This window comes from Neodiprion fabricii, chromosome 4 (genome assembly GCF_021155785.1).
Source record: "Neodiprion fabricii isolate iyNeoFabr1 chromosome 4, iyNeoFabr1.1, whole genome shotgun sequence".
NCBI classification, from domain to species: Eukaryota; Metazoa; Arthropoda; class Insecta; order Hymenoptera; family Diprionidae; genus Neodiprion; species Neodiprion fabricii.
Window position 1 is genome coordinate 36,650,618 of NC_060242.1, and position 25,652 is coordinate 36,676,269.

At 36.9% G+C, this 25,652-nt stretch overlaps 1 protein-coding gene across 2 annotated transcripts in view; it reads left to right on the top strand.

The window, feature by feature from the left end:
- LOC124181425 (MAP kinase-interacting serine/threonine-protein kinase 1-like) overlaps positions 1-24,897 on the top strand; it is an 89,513-nt gene extending 64,616 nt beyond the window's left edge. The window contains exons 1-5 of one of the 2 annotated variants that reach the window (XM_046567999.1): positions 403-1,944; positions 10,782-10,916; positions 15,959-16,315; positions 16,416-16,986; positions 17,129-24,897. In XM_046567999.1, the coding sequence (XP_046423955.1) occupies positions 1,890-1,944; positions 10,782-10,916; positions 15,959-16,315; positions 16,416-16,986; positions 17,129-17,579 (1,569 nt within the window). In that variant the 5' untranslated portion in view covers positions 403-1,889 and the 3' untranslated portion in view covers positions 17,580-24,897. Of the gene's footprint in view, positions 1-402; positions 1,945-10,781; positions 10,917-15,958; positions 16,316-16,415; positions 16,987-17,128 lie in introns of those variants that run through there. The other variant, XM_046567998.1, reaches the window with a different exon arrangement.
- Positions 24,898-25,652: the final 755 nt, after the last annotated feature.

The window sequence follows — 25,652 nt, forward strand, 5'->3', positions numbered from 1 at the left end:
CCTAAATTACCAATTGCGATTTAAAAACACAAAAAAAGTAATAATAAACAACAACAACAACAACAACAACAGCAACAGCAACAACAATCATACGAGACAGAAAACGAACTTTTCAGTTGAAAATCCATCAGCCGACACAACGTATATATATTCTCAGTACGTTATATACACTCGTGTCTGGTGTGTAATCACGTCATGCAAGAAGGAAGGAAGGAAGGAAGGATGGAAGAGCCTCAAATTGAGAACCTCGATGTGCTACGTGACGCAAGTGAGCCGCGAGTTGCTGCAGAGGGCGTTTGAATGGATGAAGGGGGCGGGGCGGGGGGGCGAAGTCGGCGTCGGAGGGGAGGTAGGATCGGGCGATTTGGAGGGGCGTGAACGGGGGGGTTAGTAGTCGGGCGGCCATCTTGGCGAGGCTAGTCGGAAACCAACTGCCGAGCAGTGAGGGACGGTGAACGAGACAAGACCCGATGTGCTAGCCGAAGGAATTTTTGCGCTTCCGAGCCGAATTGCCGCTGCGTGCGAGAGAGGCTGAGTGATAGCGACAACGAATACACCACGGGGTTTCGAGTACATATTCGAAAGCCTATTTAAGACGGATAACCACACGTTATCGGAGAGCCTGACTATTTCGAGGTCAGCTTTTCTTGTCGGCAAGTTTGTTGGAGCGGTTTGGCGAGCAAGAGAGGGAAGGAGAAAAAGAGATACAGAGAGCTAAGGCGAAAGAAGAATATATAAGGCGAGATATAGTTGTGAGAGGCGTCGGGATCCAAAGGGTTGATTATAGAGAGAGAGAGAAGAGAGAGAGAGAAAGTGGTTTTGACCCTGCTGATATCGGATAAAATCGTCGATACGTCGGCAGCTGTATAAGAGGGGTAAAATTTAAAAAAAAAAAAACCTGAGAGAAGGAGAAGAAAAAGAAGTGCAGTGCCAAGTCTGTGATAGTATTTATTCAAAAAACGAAAATAATTAAAAAAAAAAAAAGATTTAAATAAAACTAGATGATTGTTTGTTTAAAGGAGAGTTAAAAAGTAATAATAATAATAATTATCAAAACCACAACAACAACAACAACAACAAATTTAAACAAACAAACAAATATTTAGTCGAAACCACGCGAAGAATAGATAGGATTTATATTTATTTATATCTGTGATACCCTAACTGATATATATTATAACCTACTTGTTGAAGAGGTGTGTAAAAAAAAAAAATAAAAAAAAAAACGAGGTAATAATCGTACCATCGGAAGGAGATCGAGAGACGAAAAATAAAAACGAATCACCAGCATAAGCAGGTATCCACAGAAAAAAAGGGGTATATACATCAAAGGTATTTAAAAAAAGTGAAGGAAACCAATAAAAGTTCTACCACCACTTCTACCGATCTGACGTACAAAGAATTAGACGGTGTTTACAACACTTGTATTTAATCGTCAGACCAACGCAGAACCGAGACCCGAAGAATATAAATATCAGTAATACCTGGTTGATGTAAACGGTTTTAATTTTCGCTGATTTTCCGTTCCACCTTTCTCGCTCGGAGAAATAAAAAAAAAAAAAAAAAAAAAACAAACAAAGCAAAAAGAACCGAGCATAAAAAAAAAAAATCGCTCTTGTAAATATATCTACGACTGACTATTATTTTTTATAATTGTATTATAATATTATAATTATCGATTGGTATCGGTGCAAAGATTTAAACATTGGAGAATAAATAAAAATTGTATATAAACAATTTAAAAAAATCGTACTATTATCGGCTGCGTTTTCGGCCTTCGGATCGTTGCGCGTCTGATAAAGAGTTTAGAAGAGGAAGTCAAAGAAATTTAGGCTATCAGGACCACCGGAAGCAAAAGAGAACACTTTTCCAACATCTCGCCGAACAAGATGGTCGAGAAAATATTGGAGGAACGTGAAGACGGGCGGCAGGAGTCCGGAAGAGGTGAGATATTCAGATAAACATAAGAATCTATGTATTCGTCGCCTTGCTTATATTTCATAATCTCGTTGACACGTATACATCAATTTTCATGATGTTTGCTGTAAGCAGAAGTGCTAAATATTTCCGTCGTCCTTTCCACACTTCCCGTTCGGAGTGTTTTTCGGTATATCGTTATCCGATCTCGGGGCGGGTCTCGATAAAAATCCTTGAGTTTCAAGGATCGACGGATGGATCGTTTGGTTCGATGATTAAGTTAGCAACTTTAACGATAAACGATACATCGGGAGGAAAATTTAAATTATGGACATCGTTCGTTGCATATAATATTGTAATGATTTTTCGAAGAGTTTGCTTTGCAAAAAATATATTTATATTTTGTTAATTGTAATGGTTTAACCAAGTTTCAGACATTCTCAAATGTCGTAAAGTAACGATTTTTCCCAAACATGCATCGTTTGCAATAAAACGTTACTAACTTCATAATCTTCGATGTTTAGTAGACCGGCACACCGGTAGCAATTGTTGCCAAACAACTGACTACGTGTTAGAACGAGCCTCCGTCTTCCGCGAATCAAGTTCGCCCCCCCCCCCTATCGCTATTTTTGATTTTCCTCTTTGCAAAATTTCCGAGAAGCTTATCTAAGGCAGAAAAGAAATAAATTGCCTTTGTTCTATTTGCGTGTGCGAGGGTGCATACACTTGTTGTCAATGCGATGGAGAAATATGGAGAAAGAGAGAAGAAGAAGAAGATGTAAAGAACATGACGATGATAAAGAAATTTCTTTGAAGAATCGATAGTAACGTTGCGACGGCCGACCCTAGTCGGTCCGTTTATACTATTTTTTTTCTTCTTCCGACTTTCACACCTTGCGGGGGAAGCATAAAAAAACTGTCGAAACGCGCAGAAAGACTCGCTATTCGTCAAGTATCGCCGATATAAGGAGTTGACGGACAACATAATGGCTTGTCTCGATACCCGAAACGATTACGATCGCTGTCGGACGCTCGTCAAAAAACTCCACCAAGTTCAAAAAAGGAAAGAAAGAAAATAACGTTGGGTTGAAGTTGGTAACGTTATTGTAACGGAACGTGTCGAGGTTAAATTATTATTTCGCTACTTTGGGATTGTTTAATACTTCGTAAACCTTCACGAAGCGAAGACGTGAAAACAATTATCTCCTTGAGTATTATCAAGAAATTAAGAAAATAGGGATTTTCTCCCCAATGTTTCATCGCCTTAACCTTTCGATTGAAGTTGGTAACGATAACAAAAGTGTACGTTTAACGAAAAATCACTAGTTTATTGACGAGATGCAGTTCCAAATTTGGGAAACAGCGAGTTTTCCCAACAACAACGTATCGCTGCGTTGTAACGTTATTAATTTCAACGTCGTAAGAAAGACGAAATTGTAAAAAGGGGCAAAGAAAGAGGGACGGACAGTTTTGTAACTAGGAGATGGTAAGGTTACGCGAAATATCTGCGACTGTCTTTCCTTCGCTCCTCGTTTGTTTCTCTTATAAATGATTTCGGAGCAGATGTGGGTTAGTCGGTACGTGCCTGTATATGGCTGCCGAACAACGGAAGCTCATGGCTGACGGTGCCACGAATACGAAGGACAAAGGGCCGCCTCCTAAACCAACCGAGGCTGTTGCGCAAGCCCCGAGTTGCCAGGCTTAAAGGGAGTCTCCCGGCCTGCTTTAAAAGAGACAAAGGAAATACCTTGACGAGAGACTTGCTTCCGAGTTCGAAATAAACCATTTCGGCGTTCAGTGTTGCTGCAACGAAGGTGAATCCTTGAAGCAGATTCTGTCACAATTCGGATATTACAAACTTTTGTCTCGTTGTCATTGAAATTCCATTATCATTTGCGAAATTCGATTGTACTATTTCTTGACAATAAATTGACGTCCTGTTTTTGCCATTTCGATGATTCTCGTTTCATTGTTCTTACTTTAGAAGCGCAAAATTTACTAACGCGATAGAAAGATTGAGAAGAAAATAAAGAGAACAGAAAAAACCGTGTTTCCGTACGGCTCTTATCGACGCAGAGAGTAAAATTTTGTAACGCGTATGGATGTGGTGTAGGAAAGACTTTCTAGTGTCCAGATGTTGTATGTCGTTCATTGACCGGTCATGCTCGCGAGAAGAAGCGAAGCGTTTATTCTCGATCTCTGAATTCTATCGTCGTGTGGCGCTGAGAAAAGCTGGGTTTTCAAAATGAAAAACGAAGGAATAAAACAAAAGAAAAAAAATGAGCCAGGTATCTCAGCAGAGAAAGAACGAAAAAAACCGATCCAGCCTTTGACGTCACACACTCGAGAGTGAGTTGCCTCATCATTTGGCGCACCCAGCTGGCGTAAAATCGCATAAAAAACAGTACAATATTATACTCGTGTAACGTACGATTTTTACGTACCTACTTGTATCGCGGATCGATTTTTATCGTCACCTAAATAGAGATATTAACGCGTAGAGTGTGACGTCTTTCAACGTTAGACGCAGCTGCTACGAATGAGGAACTTAACGATATATACTTATAAAGAGATAAACTTGCCGGTTGTTTACTAATCTTTACGCGCTCGATCTAACGCCACGTAGATTAAGCAATTCTCTGGTGGTCAATAGTTCGTTCAACCTTTCGCCAAACTCTCCAACTAACCCAACCGCGATGTATCGAGTAACTCGGAGATATTAGAAGGTCTCTCCGTGTGTGTTTGTTTGTTGTAAAATAAAAATCGGAAAAGAAGACTTTGCTTGTCTTTCGCGCTGATGATTGCCGGCTTCCCTGTACATCATTCATTCATTCATTCACTCGTCGATATAAATTTTTCCTCTTAATCCGTATCGAGTTTATGGCACAATGTCTCTCCCCCCCCCCCCCCCCCTCCCCTCCCCTTTTTCTTTTTCTTTTTCTCCCTTTCTCTCGATGCATATGCGTAGGTTTGTGTAACGTATCTTCGGATTTGCAGTCGTCTCGCGAGGAGATCGTCAGGCGTCGTTTTCTGTGCCAGTCACTGAACTCTTGACTAGCTGCTGCTGCTGGTTTCTGCTGCTTCGTTGGTCGTTGTGCCGCAGCGGCATTAACAGACCGAGAGAAGTCGTCCGTCGCAACACAGCTGAGCGTCTCTCTGCAGAGAAAGAGACTTCGTGTGTACGAAAATACATTTGCTTTAAATAAAATGTCGACCGTTTCAACGATGAAATTAAATGCAACCGCGACATCTTTTAGATACACCGAACACGGTACGAGAATGAGATAAAGAGAAAAAAACAGAGCGTCAAATGAGATTGTTGGATGAATTTTTTGAGCTTCATTTTGAGTTAGACTTCTCCCCCCTGTTTTTCTTCTTTTCATCGACGTTTCGCCATTCCTCGCCATATAAAACTTGGGGAATTTTTTTTAATTTCTAATCCATCTTTCGTTATATACGCGTGTAGTTTATTTCCTACTTCCGTTTCGCTTGGGAATAGAAGGCCCCAAAAAGTCGAAAAAAAAAAATGTGGCGGGGTTGAAAAACAAAAAAAGAAATTTAATGCTCCGCAGGTGGAACGAACGGAGTTGTACAAAATGGCGACTCGATGCCCCTCCGTAAGTTATAACAGTTAGCGGATACTGTATTATACGATCCCATGTGTGCGTACGTACGTACATAAGGATAACCGAGCGACTGACTGACTGGTGGCTGTTCTCATTCCAGTCGCAAGATTTCTCTTTAACCTACGCGAGCGTTTATAAAACGAGTGAACGAACTAAGAAACAAACGCCCACTGCTGGGTGCATGCTCCTCGTACCTTGCCTTGCCTTCCCTTCCTCTGACATCGCGATTCGCGTTCGCTAAGCCGGTTGTTAGTATATCATGCGCGTTCGAAAATTTGTTGAGAAATCGATGAGTCATAGGTATACGTATAATGTATAACCCGCGCCGAGGCATAGATTCTGTTATAATAATGCGAAAGGAAGTAGAAGGAGCAAAAAAAATATTAAAGAAAAAAAAACATGAAATAAAAAAAGAGACACAAGGCAGAAATTAGGAGAGAAAGGAGAACGAGGTGAGGAAAAAAAAAGAAGAGAACATTCAATGCGGAGAGAAAAAACGAAACTTTGGATATATTTTTGCATTCTATCAATCTTCGTCGCGTTGTATGCGGTAGGAAATGTAGGAATTATGCTTTTCTTGCTTCTCCGAAGGAAAGAAATTTTTCAAAGGAAACAAAAAAAAAAAATGCTCCGTTAAATCGAACACGGTGATTTATTTTTGAAAACGTGTAAACTTATGGGAAGTATTTCTTTGACTTGCGGAAGTCTCGAAATAGATCGTGTATGATACGTAATTCTATTCACGTTATGATATACAAACTGCTCGCGGTGCTCGTCAGAGAGATATTACACGTCGTGATGTGTGCTGCAACGCTGGGAGATATTTTTCTTGCAGTATTTGGGTATTCATTTTGCGTAGTGAAGATATTACATTATCGCACGTTAAGGAGAAAGAGAAAAATGTTGATGATATTGTGTTGATTTTTTGCGACGAATTCTGAAAATCAATTTCAAGTACAGGTATCACTTCCTGTAAATGCAGTATAATTTTATAATGTTATAATGTATCGCCGACGTTCGTTGCTAGTCTAAAAACAGCGCCCCCCGAAGCACGTGGTGAATTTGTTGCTAACCCGACAGCCAACTTGACCTGACCTGACCTGACCTACAGCAGATCTAAAAGCGGTTCGTTGGGGTCAAAGATCTCAAACTGAGCGTCGAGTGTTTGGAAAAGATTGAAGAGAATTTAATGGAAATAAATTGTACAAATAAACGAAGAACCTGATATTTAAACCACGAACAGATCCTTTAAAGGTACGAGTAGATGATTATAACAACTGCTGCATCCAGCTTTTTAAAATTCTTTTTTACGTGGTGATAAAGTTTTTATTCAATTTATTATCCTACACACACACACCATGTACAACTGTTGCACGCGGCTATAGCAGCAAAACGTTTTTCAGTCTCTAATGCATTCGATAAAGGGAACAACGGGGGAAAAACGCAGCCACTCTCGAAACCCTCGGAAGAGTAATTTATCACATGAATTTCAATTTATCAACGTTTCGTAATTAACCTCTGATAAAATAAAATGGCCGTAGTGTTTAATGCTATCGCAAGAAACGACCCTTTGCCCTAATCTTCTAACACGCTTACGACCCCAAAAAAACGATGTCACGGGAATTTTCCCGTCCCTCGAGCAACCGTCGAATCGCAGATTTCGCTCAGGGACCCGAGTTGCGTTCCAGGGAAAAAATTTTCCGGCGTTTGCCAATTTCCGCCTTTTCAACTCTCTTTATTATTATTATTATTATTGTTTTTTTTTTTTTTTTCTTCCTCCCTCGCGTTTTCGTTGTAACAGGGTTTCGTCCTGACCGAGCTCTACCTAATTCCGTTCCTCGATCCCCGGGGACGAGTCCCTGCTCAGGGTGGCGTCAGACCGGGAAAACCGGGAAAAAGTTATTTTATCGTTGCATCCCTCCCAACAATCATTGAAAAACTCCAACCGCGCTTCGTTAATTCAGCCGAACTTGTTTTTAGAAATTGGCAATACTGTGTAATTTGAATTTTTATCCTGGCCATCTTCTCCTTTCTTGTATATAATTTGAAACCCCGTTGGTAGTAAAAGCGGATCAACGTTTTCGTAAATTCGGTAACAAAAATTTAAGAGATGTTAAAATTTTTTGCGGGAAAAATCAGGGAAATATTGAAAATTTATAAAAATTTAATTCAGCATAATTGTTACTATCCTCCAGCTGCTACGAGTTTGGAAAATTTTTAACCGCGTTTAGTGTACGTTATTTATAATAATTTCTTCAATAATACCGAAATATTAACGAGTTTGAAATTTGTAACGGGAATTATCAACTAAATATCGAACGTAGTTGTAGAAAATGGCATCTAAAAAGTCGAGTTTTCAAAATGTCATTTTTTTTTTTAATCTTATTTTATATTATTACCGGTTTGCTGGATTTCGGTCAATCTTATAAAATGACGAAATAATAACGATTTTACTTTTATTTTGAATCTTACAACATATTCATTAAAGCTTACACTAACTTCGACCTTACGAATCAAAATCCATATTCTTTTTCCAGTTTCGTTTTTCAATGCTGGTGCTAAATTTTTTGTTGGAAAACGTAGCGAAGGGAAAAACCCTCTTGTAAAGTCTTGTTAAATAATTCTTAAGATTATCCCGATCATACAGCGATGAGAGTGCAGATGTACAAAGAGGTTTTAAATTAGTTTCTGTATTATCATTATTACTACGAAGCTATAGCATCATTTACTAGCCAGGCTGTTTTTACTCCTTTCACTTTTCAATGCGACCGCACGAATATCACACACACACACACACACACACACGTATCGGATAGAGAAATTTTCGCGGTTCTTCGTCGCTGCACAATGACTCTATTTTCTGTTTTTCCTATCATTATAATATCCTCTTTGTCGCCTCGTATGAGACACGTACGTGTAATCTCCACACCGTTTGAAGCAGCGTGTGTGTGTGTGTGTGTGTGTGGGGATATAGAGAAGAATGACGCCACGTTTATTATTATTTGTTATTATCTCATCGTTAGCACGTGTTTCAGCCTCGTATTTATTTAAGACTCTGGTCGTTCACAATTGCACCCAATTTTTTTCTGTCTCGTATTAATTCTATTAACTCCCCTCCCTCCCGCCCCTCCGCGCCACACTTTTTTTTTTTTTTTAACTCTTCATAATTTCCTCCGTTCGACGACGATGTTAAAAAAAAAAAAAAATAAAAAATATGGCGTGTGTACGCGTGTACGAGTAATTATTGCGTCTTTGTAGTTTGTTCTGTAGACTTTATACGCTGCTTAATTTTACCTACGTTTTTTTTTAAAATGTATATGTATATTTCATTTTTCTTTCTCTTCCTTTACTACCGCCGCCTGTTTCAACTCCGAAGCAGTCGTCCCTGCAGTACATATATCACACTGTAATTACTAACACCGTGATTACTTATCTAATTGGTAAATCATTAGTCTATAATGAATTATTAAACTGTTATACTATTTAAAGATCGCGTATTATCTATTTATCCCTCTACTCCACAATATAAATATTACCCAATCGCCGATGATTTAAAATATGCAACGTTTGTCGGTTCGATGAAGTTATCTACGTTCTCTCGTTATTTATTTTCACAATTGGCTTATTGTACTGTAAAAAAAAGGGGGGAAAAGAGAGAGAGAAGAAACAAAATTGAAAACTTGACACCAGACTTTCGACTTGAGAAATTTCGCTGCCTCTCGGTGACATTACTTTTGATTGGTTTTCATTTATTCTCATTCTATTATTAAAGTCCCTTTTTTCCGAGATCTCTTCCACTCGACGAAATTACGGAGTTGTGACGGATAACAAATGCCACGGCCCCTGATGACCGATGTCAAGTGGTTCGATAAATTTTTATTATCCGACCGAGAGAATGCTGCAGTCAGTGAAAAAAAAAAAAAAAAAACGCGGCAAGGAGCAACGTTGCACGACAGTTTTTTTTTTTTTCATTCTCTTGTTTTCTACAATGGCCGTCAACGACGCGTCACGTCCTCCTATAACGCCGCAGACTTGCAGCGTCTGCGTCTTCTCTTGTTACATTGCAAGTCTTGCACTCTTCTCCAGACTTGCACGATAATCTATAATTATTAATGTCTGGTGTTTAAAAATTCCCCACAATTTCCTTCGCTCGGTATTACGTTTCATTTGTTTGTTTTTTTTTTTTTACTTCCCCCACACTTGATACAACATTTTACATCAGCGAATTTAAAATGGTATTATAAAGAAAATTTTCGCTGGTTATAATACAGTTGAATCGTATCGTCGGAGGTAGGATAATATAAACGCACGATTCAATGTTGCGCTAAAAATATCACAATGTGTCATTGTTTAATATATATAACAATACGTAACGTGCGGGAGTTTTCTTTCATCGACAATTTTTCACATTTAGTATTATTTTATGCTGCACCGTTGAACGGCGATCGGGATCCAAAGTCTCAAAGATCAATGGATCGCGTTGTTCATGATTTTTATGTAATTTAAAACACCCATTCAGCATCGCGAAGGCTGTATTAAAATAAAACAGATAAAGAAAAATAAAGGGTGACTAAACGTGCGAGTATGTTAGACAGCGCAATTAATTAACTAATTCGTAAAAATTGTGCCTTTTTACTCTCATATATAATTACCGTGATAATACATTTTTTTTAAATTATTTTCTGCTTACTATTCATAATACAAGATGCGATTATTGCTGGTTTACGTACCAATAGTTAACGAACAAACGGAGGGACGCTATTTGGCGATAATTTTGTGAAATATTTGCGAAAGCGAATTGAAAAGTTAGGAATTTGATGAAAGGTTGAAGTTGGTAAGGTTAGAACGGCTAAAGTCGGATTAAAATAGTTGTGACTATTGTGCATCTGTAGGAAATACCTTCGAAGGTGTTGCATATTGTCAAAAAATTAATCTGACATTGATCATACTATTATTAGTATTGTTATTATTTATTTTTCTTTAACAACGTTTTCTCTTATCTCTCGTATGTTGAAAAATTAAAATATCAGATAAGGGTGCACAGCGGACGTGTGTTTCGTTGCGAAATGTGTAACAATTTTTTTTTACACATTTATATTTGTTGGTTGTCAAGGATGGCACTCCAGCTTTTATGACCGAACCTTTTTCATTCATGTACTCTCTTGACGAACTTAATCTTTCGTTCGATTGTCCTTGTTTAATCATCTTATCAAAAGTTTTCCTCTATTTGTTTGTCAGGCGATGGCGGGTGCAGGGAAATCGCGTCCAACGGAGAATCCATGAGCGCTGTTCAAGCCCGTCAAGAAGAAGCCAGGCGAAAGAGACGCAGGAAGAAACGTTCCGGTTCGTCTCTTGTCTCATCTTGTTTCCAAGGTTCGTAAAATTCACATATCGTATCTCACCGGGGGTTTAATTTTGTGTAACTTTTTACGTACTCACTTCCGGTACGAATGGATTATCATTGTCGTCATTAATTTATGTACAGAGCAAAAGCAATTCGAAGGAACAACGAGCGCAGGGGAGTTGGTAAAGAAAAATAAAAAAAAAAAAAAAAAAGAAGAAGACAAGTATAAATCGGGGCAAATTTGGAATGAAATTGAAAACAAGGAATCGTGGGAGGGAATAATTGTGTGAGAGAAAATTACCCGAGGATTCGGTTTTAAATTCTAAACCCTGGAACGAAAATAAATCAAACCGATCGTTGGTTCCGAGAATAGAATGCGGATTCTCTTACGGTGGGGACAAACCGAGACGGTCTTACGCACATCGGGCATATTGCATGGGTCTGTTTATAAACACCGGAAGTTGCACGATATGAAGGAGGAGGAGGAGAGAGGTTACGCTGGCATCTCGTATCGTACAAATTGACCGCCTTTGTCGTCCCCTTATAAACGAATTTAAAAAGAAGTAACAATAATAAAGATAATGACCAACCGTGTCTCACCGCGATTGATAAAAAAAATGTCTTGTAGTTATACGTTGTATGTAAAATCGGAGCGGAAATTGCAAAGCCTCTGATTCAAGAACGCCTCAAAGTTTATTGTCACTTGTCTTGTTAATATCGTATAACGCTTACTAACAGGGAAAAGAACCAGAATAAACGACTGGAAATTAATTTTAGTATCAAACGAATCGCGTGATACGTGGTAACAATGGACGGGAAGTAACTTGGAACAAAGCTGCTTCGGTGGTGTCGATAATGCGACTAACAAATCTATACGGCAGAAGCACATAGTTCCACGATTCAGATTAAATCTGTCAATAAACGTAAAATCTGTGTTTGATTTTTACCCGAAGCGTTTCTACGGTTTTCTTTATCTTTTTTTTTCTTTCCGTCGCTTTTCTTACCGCGTGGATAATTGTGAACCGAAATTCTTGGAGCTTGCGTCGAGCGAATCAGTCCGTCACGACGGATGAAGAAAAGAAGGAGAAAAAAAAAAAAAAACAAAGAAATGAGAGGTCTGATTATCGTGAGCAATAACAACGAGCACGATAATAACCAGACTGATATTGTTGTTTATCAAATGCTTGTTGTAAAACACTGCATGGAGTGTGATGTAATTAAAAAAAAAAAGAAAGAAAAAAACAAACCATCGTCGGAATACAACTGTATCTTTTACCAAATTTTCCTGTAAATACGTAGAATTTTGATTCTCGTTTTTTCTTTCATTCTTTTTTAAATACTTAAAGAATTCCATTCGCTTACCACCCTCGACCACCGCATATTATTATTATCTACCTTTATACGTCATACGTATGTAATGTGATATATCTGGGGAGGGAGGGAGAGGAGCGGAGAGGGGCCGGCATTATCGGATTTCGAGTATGCCGAAGCGCGGACGTCGGTTGTCGGTGAGGGGGGTGGAGGAGGGGGGGGGGGGCAAACCAGCAGTTGCTAGGCGCTCGCGGGTCGCTATTCAACCTGTATACATACATATACTTGTATACATTCGGCGCCCGCTGCTGTTGCTGTTGCTACTGCTGTACAATTTCACGGAATACGCTCTAACGATGAGCCAGAATCGTGTAGTCCTTCAACGAATTCCCTCCGTTGGTACATGCGCATCCCACAAGCCTGCATACGCACTGTTACACACACACACACGCACACACACATACGTACGTTTCAGCCTTCGACCTTGACATTACAAAGAGGGATTAGAGACGGTATGTATACCTATGTATACACGCATGTACGTTTCAGCAACAGCAGCAGCGCGGCATCGGGTGACTAAGGTGACCGTGATCAATTGAACCTTTTGAAATTTTCTCCTACCCCCCCCCCCCCCCTCCCCCCGCCACCTTTTTTTTTAATTAGATTTATTTATTGACGTTGAACTGCCGCTACTAATATTGCACTCGTATTGCACGCGTGCAATCAACTTTGAACTAGTCGTATCGTTGATTTTAAAATTCTTTTGAATGCGAAGGAAAAGTTTATCACTCACGTGATACGGTGTATTATGTACGTATTATCAAGTCTGTTGCTTTCTCGTCAATTTATATCATGTGCGAAGTTGTATACATAACTATGTAGGTATGTATGCGCGGAGATAAGATTACATCATTGAAGGATCTGTTAAATTTTTATTTATCTCATTTGTTTGGGTTTTACACGTTTACAAACTGTGGTGGGATAAACGGTGAACAAGAAAAACGCACACACACACACACACACGAAACGTGGGAGTGAAATTTGAAAGAAAAAAGATGAGTGAAAAAAATTCAATCATTGTTTGCCAAAAGGATTAGAATGCGATAGTGAGTTATCTTACCGTAATACGGCTTGTTAATGTAATTTTTCTTTACTTTTCACTTCGTTGTACGGTTAAATGAGGTTGACGTATTTATCTGCGAATATTTTTAACTTCTGACACTAATTCCACTATCCTATCGTTAAATACGAATTTAGATATTATTTCTTTTAGGACGGAATGACGACGGTGTTGTATAATAAATATTGTTTCATTAGCTTTATTTTCAAGTCGCCGCTTCAAGCGATTCTGCTGAATTTATTCTCGACAGTTTTTAACGTTTATATTAAAATCGATTTCGTGTACATATTACAGTATTCGTACAACTAACTGTAACAAGGAATACTGCACAAATGTTACCGCAATTCGATTCCTGCTTAAATAAGTTACATGATGGACTGAAATTTTAATGCATAAGTACATGACATACATAAACTCGATCGGTGATATTAATTAACAATTGGGAATTGAACGCGAATCGATGTATGTACAAATATATGTATAACCAGAAATGAAAAGGGATGAAGAGTAAACTGCGTATGAAACTTGCTTTTGTCAATTTTTTTTTTTTTCTTTTTATCTTTTTCTTGTATCGTTGCTACGTCTTTTAACTACCAAATCATAAATTTCCTAACTGTCACGAGTATGTATGTATGAATGTATATATATACATACACGTATACATACCTATGCATATGTGTATACATTATACAATGTGCATATACAGTCTAGTATATCAACGAACGTATTTTGTCACGCGAATTTGATACATAACTAACGTAACACGTAATATGTGCAGCGTTCGGTGATCATTTTCCCCGTTGTTGTTATTATCGTTATAATTATTATTATTTGTTTTCAACTCTTTGCGTGAGTCATCGCCCGGTGTTTGCTATAAAAGGAAGTCAGTCGCGAATGACAAATCTCGTGACTATCGGTTAATTAGTTCACCCATTCAACGGAAGCAGTGATCGATCGATTATCTGGCAACAGCAAATCGATGTGTGTAAATTGCAACTAGACACGTTGATTTTTCATTTTATTTTATCGTATACGATTGCCGAGCTAATATTATAATGTCGGCTTATAATATTATTAAGTTATCCCCTTATCACTCTACGGTGTTACATATATTGCGACTTGGACTCTCTGACTCATCTTAACATGACTTGTGAGCGATTAATATTGCGTACTGCTAATGTGTGTTGATAGTGGGAACAAGCTGTAATACAGATATTCGTGACGACGAGTGTCGAGGTGATACTGTTCGTTTTTTCTCTCAATTTTATTACAACGATACTGCTAATGTTTGAAATTTTTTTTAGGAAAAATGGTCAAGTCACAGGTGTCCTCTACGTTTACGAACAATTTCACAAAATTCTGACGAGCGTAATTTAAGTCTGTCGAACGGAAGCGGAACTCACGTTTAAAACTTTATTTTCTTACTATTTGGCAATTAGTATTCGTCTTGCGGTAAATTGCGAACGCAAATTACACGTGTATATGTTTTATAATAAACGACGGAGAGATTATAACACGAAACGAATTTGTCACTTCGTAGAGATTCTTGATTAGGTCAATTGAAGGTTGTTCTCTTATTATTATTGAAACACTTGGTAAGTGAGACTGTACGAGAAGCATGGATGTGTGTGTATGAGATAGAACGTCGAGAGGAATCGCAATTTTTCAGTGGAATGTTCGAGCCAGCAAGGCGGTATGTTACGAAGGAAAATTTCTCACACTAGTCTCGCGAGTCGTGCAATTCTTCAGTGTGTGTGTGTGTGTGTGTGTGAGTGCGAAAAATTGCAAACCGTCGTCGGGAGCATGTAGAGCAGTTTCTCCTGTTTACTTTTTCAATTGTGGAAATCTTTCACTCCTAAGCAACTCTGTGTTTTTCGTAATTCCGTGTATATATGCATATGTACATACATACGTCCTGCGAAGAACAATGTTCGTTATTACTGGTTTCCCTGACAAACAACCGTTTCTTGTCTACACGTACATTATATCGTTAATAACATACACCGCCGTAACGATTCTTCGTTTTCTTCTTCTTTTTCTTCTGTCCAGCCTTTGACTAACTCCGCAGTGATAACACCATGCATGAGATACTTTTCACATTCTCAATCTTCCTTATATGCACTCTCGAATTACAGATCAGATACGTTATTCCGATTTTCAAACTCATGCATTGTCATGCTTGCAATCTGATGAACAGTTTTTTCTCTCAAGATTAACTTTCGAGAACATTCATTATCGTCGGGTGTTATTCACCCGACGCGTGTCTTCTTTCATTTTTATATCCTGTTTTTGTTCTCATTCAATCTTTTTCTATATCTCGTCACCTTGTGTAGATCGCCTATATGTCGATATAATAACATACAGTCGTTAAGTTGAATAATGCCGCTTAAGATTTTGCCTCTCACTCTCGCTTTGATAGGCCATTACCGGTATGAATTGATTGAATGTACGTATATACCTGTTATTTTTATTTTAAACAACGATGTGGCGATGTACAGAAAGTGCATAAATAAATTATAAGGTCAAAGAAATAGACGAGTTGGTTGTCAGTTGAAATATTGGTCAAGTATTTTTCAATTCTCACCTTTAAAATATATTGCTAAATATATATATATATTATTTTAATTTTTATTGTTTCAGAACTTTACAAGCTTACGGGTGAAGTTCTTGGGGAAGGAGCGTACGCTTCTGTGCAAACCTGCGCTTCCCTGTATACCGATTTGGAATATGCGGTTAAAATCATTGATAAAATTCCGGGACACGCGCGTGCCAGGGTATTCAAAGAGGTTGAAACCTTCCATCATTGTCAGGGACACGCCAACATCATACAACTTATCGAGTTCTTTGAGGATGACGAGAGGTTCTATTTGGTGTTTGAGAAAGTAAACGGAGGGCAGTTACTGAACAGAATTCAAGAGAGAATTCACTTCACCGAACGTGAGGCGAGCGAAATTGTCAAAGAGATAGCCAGCGCCTTGAATTTCCTCCACAAGAAAGGTAAGCGACGGAGTATGCTTGAATCTAGCGTGTGGAAAACTGTCGGTTCAAAGCAATTGAACGGCGTTATTTATTCCCCATTTTATTTTAATGATTTCAGGAATAGCGCACAGGGATCTAAAACCTGAAAACATCTTGTGCGTCCATCCGGACAAGCTGACGCCCATAAAAGTTTGCGACTTTGACTTGGGCTCAGGGATTAAGTTCAACAATTCGCTGTCAAGCCCAATTGCAACACCGCAATTATTAACGCCTGTCGGTAGTGCTGAATTCATGGCACCTGAAGTGGTCGAAGCTTTCATCGGCGAGGTGAATTCTTACGATAAACGCTGCGACTTATGGAGCCTGGGTGTTATCATGTATATACTGCTGTGCGGATACCCTCCGTTTTATGGAAATTGCGGCACTGATTGCGGCTGGGAGAAAGGAGAGAATTGCCAGTCTTGTCAAGAGCTTTTATTCACCAGTATCCAGGAGGGTAGATACGAATTTCCTGATAGGGAATGGCGATGCATTTCGGAGGATGCAAAGGACTTGATCAGAGGATTGTTGGTCAAGGAAGCTCACCAAAGACTCAGCGCCGAGAGTGTGTTGAAACACCATTGGATTAATCCTGGACCAACAGGCGAGGAAGGGGGTGACAGGTCGCTGACCACTCCACAAATTATTAGGTAAGAATTTCTCCTCACCGAATGTATCTACGATTATAAATATTTTCACTTCACGTTGAAAGAAAAAAGACAACAGCCACCCCGATAAACAAAATTTTGATAAAAACTTTAAACGCAATTTATGTTTCTCCAATCTTTGCAGAAGGAATAATTCAGCTCGTGAATTGTCGGCATTCGCGGAATCTGCTATGGCTGTTAACAGAGTCGTTCTACAACATTTCTCAGTTAATTTGGAAGAATTGGCCGAGAATAGAGAGCCGAGATTATCTACGTCGTCGACCGATGAGGACAATCATCCGTACGGACATATGTCGGATTCCAGCAGCGAATTGTCAGAGCATGGAAAAAATTGCGTCACTCATTCCTCGAGCGAGTTTGACACACCTCGGGCAAAGTCGTGTTCCGTTCACTCGAGCATTGACTTGAGCGATTTGAAGATCATCGGCAGGAATCGACTCATTGGTAAGGAGTCTCTCAATCTGTTCGGGCTTTCACCCCCTAGCGAGAGCAGACTGATGCAGAGGAGACTCAAGGCGCGTTCAAGTCTACTCGAACGTCGCACCGACTCAATTGTAGCGTCGCCAAGTGGCTGATAGGCGATGTGATGATTTCAGATTTGGAAACTATGTCATCTTTTGTCGCATCTACTCGTATCAACGAAAAGAGAAACTGAGAAATTGTTGATATACGCATTAAACAATGAGAGGAAATTTTTTTTTTTTTGCTTTGATTCTTAAGGAAATTTGAAATTGTAATTGAAAATTTTCTTGTTCTGCGGTTGACGTTAATACGGCTATAATGATATTGTAGCCACTCTTCCCCTGACGTGGCGTTACACTTTTTCGGTAATTTGCTTTTAACATTTTTTATTTATTTTTATTTTATTTTATTTTATTTTTTTTTTTTTGTCACAGTTTTTGTTAATAATAAGAATACCTATGAAGTGGAAAATTAATTCTAAACTTGAGAGAAAAACAAAAATAAAATACGAGAGGAAAAAAGTTGAAAACATTACCGCCGAGGCTGAAATTATCTGATGCAAACATTCGACACAAAGTACCCACTGACACGTATAAATTTGATAGTGTTTCCGATTACGTACGTTTAAATTCAGACTTTGATATCGGTATATGGTAAATCTGTGAAAAATATGTACATGCATATTATTACATTTTGAAATTCTCTCACTACTACTACTATTCTACCTCTTTCTCTCTCGCTCTCCCTCACTTTTTCTCTGTCTTGAATTTAATTGTAAAAGCCTTTTTACATTTCGTTATTTTATATGATAATTTTTAATCAATCATTAATGACCGAATTTTGTAAATTGTTGCCCGCCCTTTGAGAGCCCGGGGTGCACTGTAAAAGGTTTGCTCATTAGGAAGGTAGAGGGTAGATTTTAAGGTTGAAGTAGGGCAGAGTCGCGGTGGGCGAGAAGAGAGAAAAGAGCAATTTCGTAGGTATTGTAAGAAGATTGATAAAATTGTAAAATTATCATTGATTAATCGTAAAAAGAAGGAAGAAAAAAAGTGTTGAAATTTGTACCTGTACCTTAAGGCAGATAATTGAAACAAAAAACAAAAAAAAAGTAGATGAGTGTAAAAATATAAAAAGTGCAAATCAGTAGTAAAAGAGATAAACCTGTTGCGACGTTCGAGTCTCTGTTGATGATGAATTTAAAGATTTAAATCTATTAATTATTGTGTAATTATAGAATTTTAACGAATCAACTACCACCTTTCCAATGGGTTTGTACAACGCTACTTGATATGTAACATTGTAGTATATATTGTAGTTGAGACAGACACAGGGAGTTATTTTTGGGGATCATTCATGGGAGTTGGATCTGTAGTGCAAGTTTCATTTAACGGTCAACTCAGTCATGGAAATATATTGGCGTATTTCTTCGCAATATTATAAAGAAAAAACAAAATTTTTCAAACGATTATTATTATTGTTATTATTACTATTAATACTACTTCTGCTACTACTATTAGACATATTATTAATAATATTATTATATTCTCAAGTAACAGTATTGTAGGTTTGTTCATTCTGGGTATGCAGGATGTGCCGTGTTGACTCCAAATTCGGAACTTTTGAATTACGTCCGTTGATCGTGTTTTTTTTTTTTTTTTTTTTTTTGGAACACTACCTTGCACTATTTTTCCAATTTCCCACCTTTCTTGCGTCTTTTTTTCTGAGATACGAACCTGTGCATTTGTTGAGAAAAGAAGTCGCTAAACATTTTCGTACTATTGTATTACGGCGAGAGAAATTGTAGAGGTAACTCAGGGCAGACCCAAGAGCTGTATAAACCCTTGTATTACACTTTCCATAGGAAAAAAACAAACAACAAAAGAACAAAAAATAAGTAGAATATGAACAAAACAACACTTACACTGGCACAAAAATATACTGTACAAATATTTTCACGTACTACAACTGTATTGTATTAACCGATGTTACTGGTCATCGGTTAGGTTGGTCATGACAAATTTGCACAGTTATTTACAAAACAGGGAAAACCATAGAAAAAAAATTATACGTTTAATACACACTGCGCAGTGTTGGAAAATTTCTGAGCGAATCTCTGTGAAATCAATTTCCGCCGACGTGACTAAACTTTGAGCAGGTGGACAGTTGCAATTAAACCAAACAACTGTCTTGTTTTATAAGTCATGAAATGACTGCTCAGGAACTGTCTGACAAAATATTCGGAGAAAGACGGGAGAAAATGAAAAGAAAACACATTTTGCAAAGAATAATAGCGATTGAACTAAGTTCATCGCCAGTTGGGAACTATTCTTTTATTTCCTCTTTCTCGAGTTTAAACTCTTACGATATGTTGTTTAATAATCATTGGGAATAGTTTCGAGCTCCAATGTGAATGAAAACTTGTCATTTCCTTTCTTTTTCTCCTCCCTTTTTCAAAATGAAAATATTTAATCGCGTATAATTTTACGCGAGAAATGTTGAACCGCCGTAGAAAAAAAAAAGAAAGAAAAAAAAATTTAATAATAGCAGTAATAATATTAATAATAATAAAGGCCATAATACCGATTTAACGTTATTTCTAACGATTTTTGTAAGCGGTAAATGGATGCGAGTGACATTGAATGGGAAAGAAAGAAAAAAAAAAAAAAAAGAAGAAAGCAGGAAAAAAAATAACTACTAGCGTAAGCACTTTCTTGTATAGTGTTATTAAGATGTAATTTTAAGCCTTCCCCTCGTTTATACCCAACGTGATCTTTAAGTTTTACGCAATGCCATAAAGAGGGACAAATTAATTATTAACAATCATTCATTCGTTTATAAACACATCCTTGTTGTACGCAGTCACATATTTATTTACATCTTCTGGACTTCAATATTGTAATAGGTTTATTTAGCAAGAAAATTGACAGTAGATCAATTTCTTACGTACTTGTACATTGCGTTTATACTTTTGTCGTTACTACAATATACATCTTACGTATATTTTCTATACCTATACGTTATCGTTTCCAGTGTCCAAGAACGTTTCTTACATCGTCGATACCTTATAGGAAGTCATTTTATTGCATCGTAATCAATACACTTGTCCCTCGATATTGCACAGCGGAAGACGACCCTCAACCTGAATATTGCACTTCAGTTTAATGTACAAGCTGTGTTAAGGAAAAGACAAAAAAAAAAAAGAAAAAAAGAAAAAAAATGAGGTGTGAAAGAGAAGAAAGAAATGTATGTTTTTTCTTTCGTTACAGTACGATTTCAACAGTTTGTGTTGATCCGTTGTAACATTGTCATGTTGATATATAAATGTCCAATCAAGGTATGTAATCTGACTAACTGATCGTGTAATATTTGGGCTTGAGGACAAAGAAAATAAGAAAATTGCAAAACAGATGAAGTAAATAAATAGATTTTCATTACTTTTTTTAAATAACGCTCTGAGAGAGTTCGAGAAATAAATATGAAAAAATGAAAAAAAAAAAAAAAATAATAAAAAATCATGAGTCGTTTTTTAATTGGTTGTACGTTTTTTTTTCTTGTTTTTGCCATACTCCTTAATCACTAATCTTTCGTCTCGGAATTATCGTTACGACTTAGGTCTTACTTTTTTTTTTTTCTATCGAATTCATTTTTCCACTTCTTCGCTTCACTTCTGTAACCTCACTCATATTTTATTTCAAGCACATTATGTATATCTCTAAATTACCCTATATCTACATACATATAATGTACTGTCAGTCCTCGCGAAAAAATCGTCAAATAACGAACGAATGAGTAATACCTAATGATAATAATAATAATTGATCGATGTAAATGCTATGTAAATAATTATACTTTAACTCCTTGTACGGTGCAAGATTTTACGAAACTTAGTTGTGATAACTAGGAACGTAAAAAATTTATCCTGATGCAATAAGTTCATAAGAAAAAATCGTCGAATAAATCATAGCGTCAACTCTCTGCGATACTAGATCGTCTGACGATAAATTTTTCAGGTTTTTCAATATAGTCCTGTGAAAAATGTCTGTTCCCGATATCACTACAACGCAATTTCAACACACATTATAATAATGTGTGAAATATTTACTCGGGCGCATTAAGCGACTAATTGCGTAAAATCTTGGGTTACCTAATTAATTTTACTAACTTCGTATGATATGTTGAATGGACTACGAGTGTACATAACAAAGAGCTATTAGTACACGCCTATATGATAGATATAGCGTACCCTAGTTTCCCAAAAAAAAAGAGAAAGAAAGAAGAAAAACGAAAAAAAAAAAAAACAAAAAATACAAAACACATTTAGAACAAATTATTGCAAAAAATGTTGAAAAAAACGAAAAAAAAAACATTTAAAAGGAAAGAAAAAAGAAAAAAAAAATGCCAAAAATATAATTTTTTATTTTTCATACCCGTAGACATACGAATATATTTTTGACGCTGGTGAAGAGATTCTTCGAGAAATGCAATCGTCGCAATATAAATAAATATACATGATAACATGCATGTATGTATATGTGCAACGAGTGAAACTTTCGACCACTGCATTTCTGGGCGAAGGCATAATTAGTATTAGACGATGTTTTGTACTGGGGCTGCTTTGCTGAAGACCTTTGTTAGCGAACGAGGCCTAAAGGTGGATCGAAGTTATGTTCGAGTTGCGTGTAGAAATTTATAACAATGCCAAATGTCGCGAAAGAGTGAAAATAATTTGAAGAAAAAAAAAAAAAAAAAAAACACAAATTTCATTTTTAATGTTCAATTTGTATCCGCAAATGGGATACATAAATACACAGATGATATATCGTCGGATATTTTTTTTTTTTTTTTTTATTCAAGGCTAGAACATTCTTCACGCAGCTTTTCATGTGTGTAGTAAAAAAAATTCGATTGTGTTTAAAAATTGCAGAAGAGCATCAATACATAGAGGTATTTTTCAAGGCGCAAGTTAGCGTAGTGAAACACAAATGTTGAGACTGGATTGTGAACGTACAAACTTTATTGTAAACCTAATAATAATAAATTCAAGATTTATTGAATTAAATACCGAAAATTTGAATGTTGGTTTTTTTTTTTTTTTTCTCCCGTTTCTTAACATAGCTCCGAAGCTCTTCGAGTATATATAGCTTTGGCTCTTCGACGAATAATTGATAAAAATGGTTTACCCTTCCCCTTCCCCTTCCCTCCCTCTTCCCTCACCTCTTTTCAAAATCCGATAAACCTGAATGACGGAGAAAAAATGATTTAAAAAAAAAATGGTATCTCCGGAAGGAAGGTTTGGTAAAAGAATTTTTCATTCCCGTGTAAGGCCCTCCACCTCCTGCCCTCGGTTTCTTTCATGCATCATAAATAGTTACTCATTTATGTACCATGTATATGTATGTACAATATATGTAACGTTTTTATTTTGTATAAGAAAAGTAGAATCGCGCCGGCCCAAGAGAAAAAAAAAAAAAAGAAAAAAAGTTGTGTATAATAGTCGACGAAAATTTGCAAAAGGATGTTATTATAAGTCTGGTAATGATTAATTGCCGGGATGAAAAATTGATCCAAGTTATGGAACGGCGCTTGACGGAGCGAGCATACATTAATGTGCTGTGCAAATTTTATAATGGAAAGTGAGACGTATCTTTGATGCCCGTTATAATAAAGCTATCTTGCACCGTCTCATCGCTTGGTTCAGATTAAACAGTAATGTGTAATTATACCGGTGTGACAGGGCGACTTTTTTCATGAAAATATTGAAATTAAAAAACGGTAGCGCCGTTTAAGTTGCAAACATTGTCGGGCCCTCGAAAATTAGAAAACAAAAAAGAAAAAAAAAAAACAGAAAATTAACAATCTCATGTACATAAGACGAATCATTATAACCGCAAATAAGAAATGTAATAAATCTACGATAATAATGATACTATTAATATGAATATTTTTAATTCGTTGCGCTTTGATTTATAGATTTATCTTTATTTGCGAGTTTATATGTAGAGTTTCCACTTTAATAACACGAGCAGAATATTGCGTACGTCTAACATCAAGTTTTATCATGAAACAATTTGTAATCGATTTTAAAATCGAATATATCCACTAGAATTGAATCGGAAACATTTTTCAACAAGAACGAGAAAAAACTTTCTGTATCCCTTGTTTCGCGTTACTTTTGCTGCGAGAACTCAAGTCTCGCAATAATTTTCATACTTGTGATTTCGTCGCAACAAAAGATCGCAATTTCTGCACATAAATGAGCGTGAAATAAAATTATCATTATTTCATCCAACAATCTAATTGTTGAACGTACATCGGAAACTTGCTATAGTATTGTAACTGTACGGAAACGCCTTATGTCAAAAAAAAAAATCGGCGAATTACATATGTATCGTATATGTATGTATACTTAGTCTACACTTCAGATCTAAAACGTTATACATTTCAGAGTACATGTACATATACATGTCAAAGGTTTACTAAGTGCAAGAACATAAAAAAATCGATGAAAATAGGCGGGGATAACGAAATGAAAAGAAAAAAAAAGCAAAAAAATTAAAAAAAAAAAAAAAATTACAAAACCAAACAATTATTAAGATAATAGAGAAGAGATGTGTCTCGATGGACAATGTTTGATAACTACTATAGACAGATGACCGCAGTCTTATAATGTCCGATATCTATGATTAAATAGCTCGAAAATTATGCGTAAAATTGAAAAAAAAAATCTAAAGTTAAAAGAAGATCACTTGTCCGTACATAATGCAGAATAACGGTAACGACGGAAAAAATAAAAATTGTAGTGATTAAAAGAGTGCTATATACATTATATTTAACCGTAGATAAAACTCAGCAAAGAATATTATACTTTACATATACACGAAAGGGTGAGAAAGTTTTTGTATTGCATTGTATTGTATTGTATTGTATTTGTCGCAGATGAGAGGGAGTGAATACGGAGGAATATAATAAGTATAAGATCGTCCTTTGATTGGTAATGCAAATAATAACAAAGAAGCAAGCATTTTGTAATTTACAAATTTATCGTAGACTCTTAGGTGAAACTTACTTGTATTAGGAAACAGAATGCTTGACGATTTTGTATTTATATTGTATTTGTACTGCATTGCATTGCATTGTATTGTATCGTATTGTATTGCATTGTATTGAATGCCTATATTATTGCTTTGTTTCAAAGCAAAGTCGAAAACGAAGTCATAATTGCGCTTTCGAATTATCGAACGTACACGTGAGTCACGTAAAAGCGGTGGAAATGTGAAAGATACAAAGAATGGTGAAAAAAACCCGAGCATTTTATAGATACCTCTGGTGGTGCACCTAATCTAACCATTATTAATCGTACTTTAATTAATATGCATTATTAATGGGGATCAGCATCGAAAATAAAATGCAGAAAAATAATTGAAAAAAATACATAACCGAGAGTTTTATTTCGACAATCCTTCCGCCGTTAATTCGATCGCCTTTTTTTCATTTAAAAAAATTATTACGAAATAATTGCCTCCGTACGTGCCTCACACATTGTCAGTAAATCTATGTCACGCACGCGTCGCAAAAGTTTTATGTACGTGTATTTCAACGATTTATGATATCTTTACGTTTATCTTGGATAATCCTTTGAGAATTACGAGGAATTTTCTCGTCACGTCTGCAACATTATAGTTCTACATGATGGAAAAGCACACGCGATTATAGAGCTTACAATATAGAAGCTTACACGACTTCATCGCGAAAAATTTGACGAATGAACATGAATTTCCAGAGCATGAGGTATTCAATTTATCGTTCATATGTGTAATAAAACATGATGCATGTCGTGTGGACTGTTCTCGGCGTCTCGTGAAGCTTGTTATTTTGAAATTTTCCCAAAGTATTTCATAGCTTCGACCTTGTGAGAATTTGCGTAATAACACCACGTTTTTATCACGAATTAAAAAGGCCTGTAAAGAAGTCGTGACGTCTGCATTATTAGAGTAAATGAAGCCGTCACTTCGTTTATCGCAGTTGTCGGCTAATAAATGTCGACCGATAATCAATACGAACTTTGTATTGTATCAGAATTGCCTGTACCGAGAATATGATATTTCAGTGCAATTTGTTGTCCCTCGTGCAGGATTATACCTGTAAGCGCGAGTAACTGCGAATCGAATCGAATCGGCTTGGGTAAC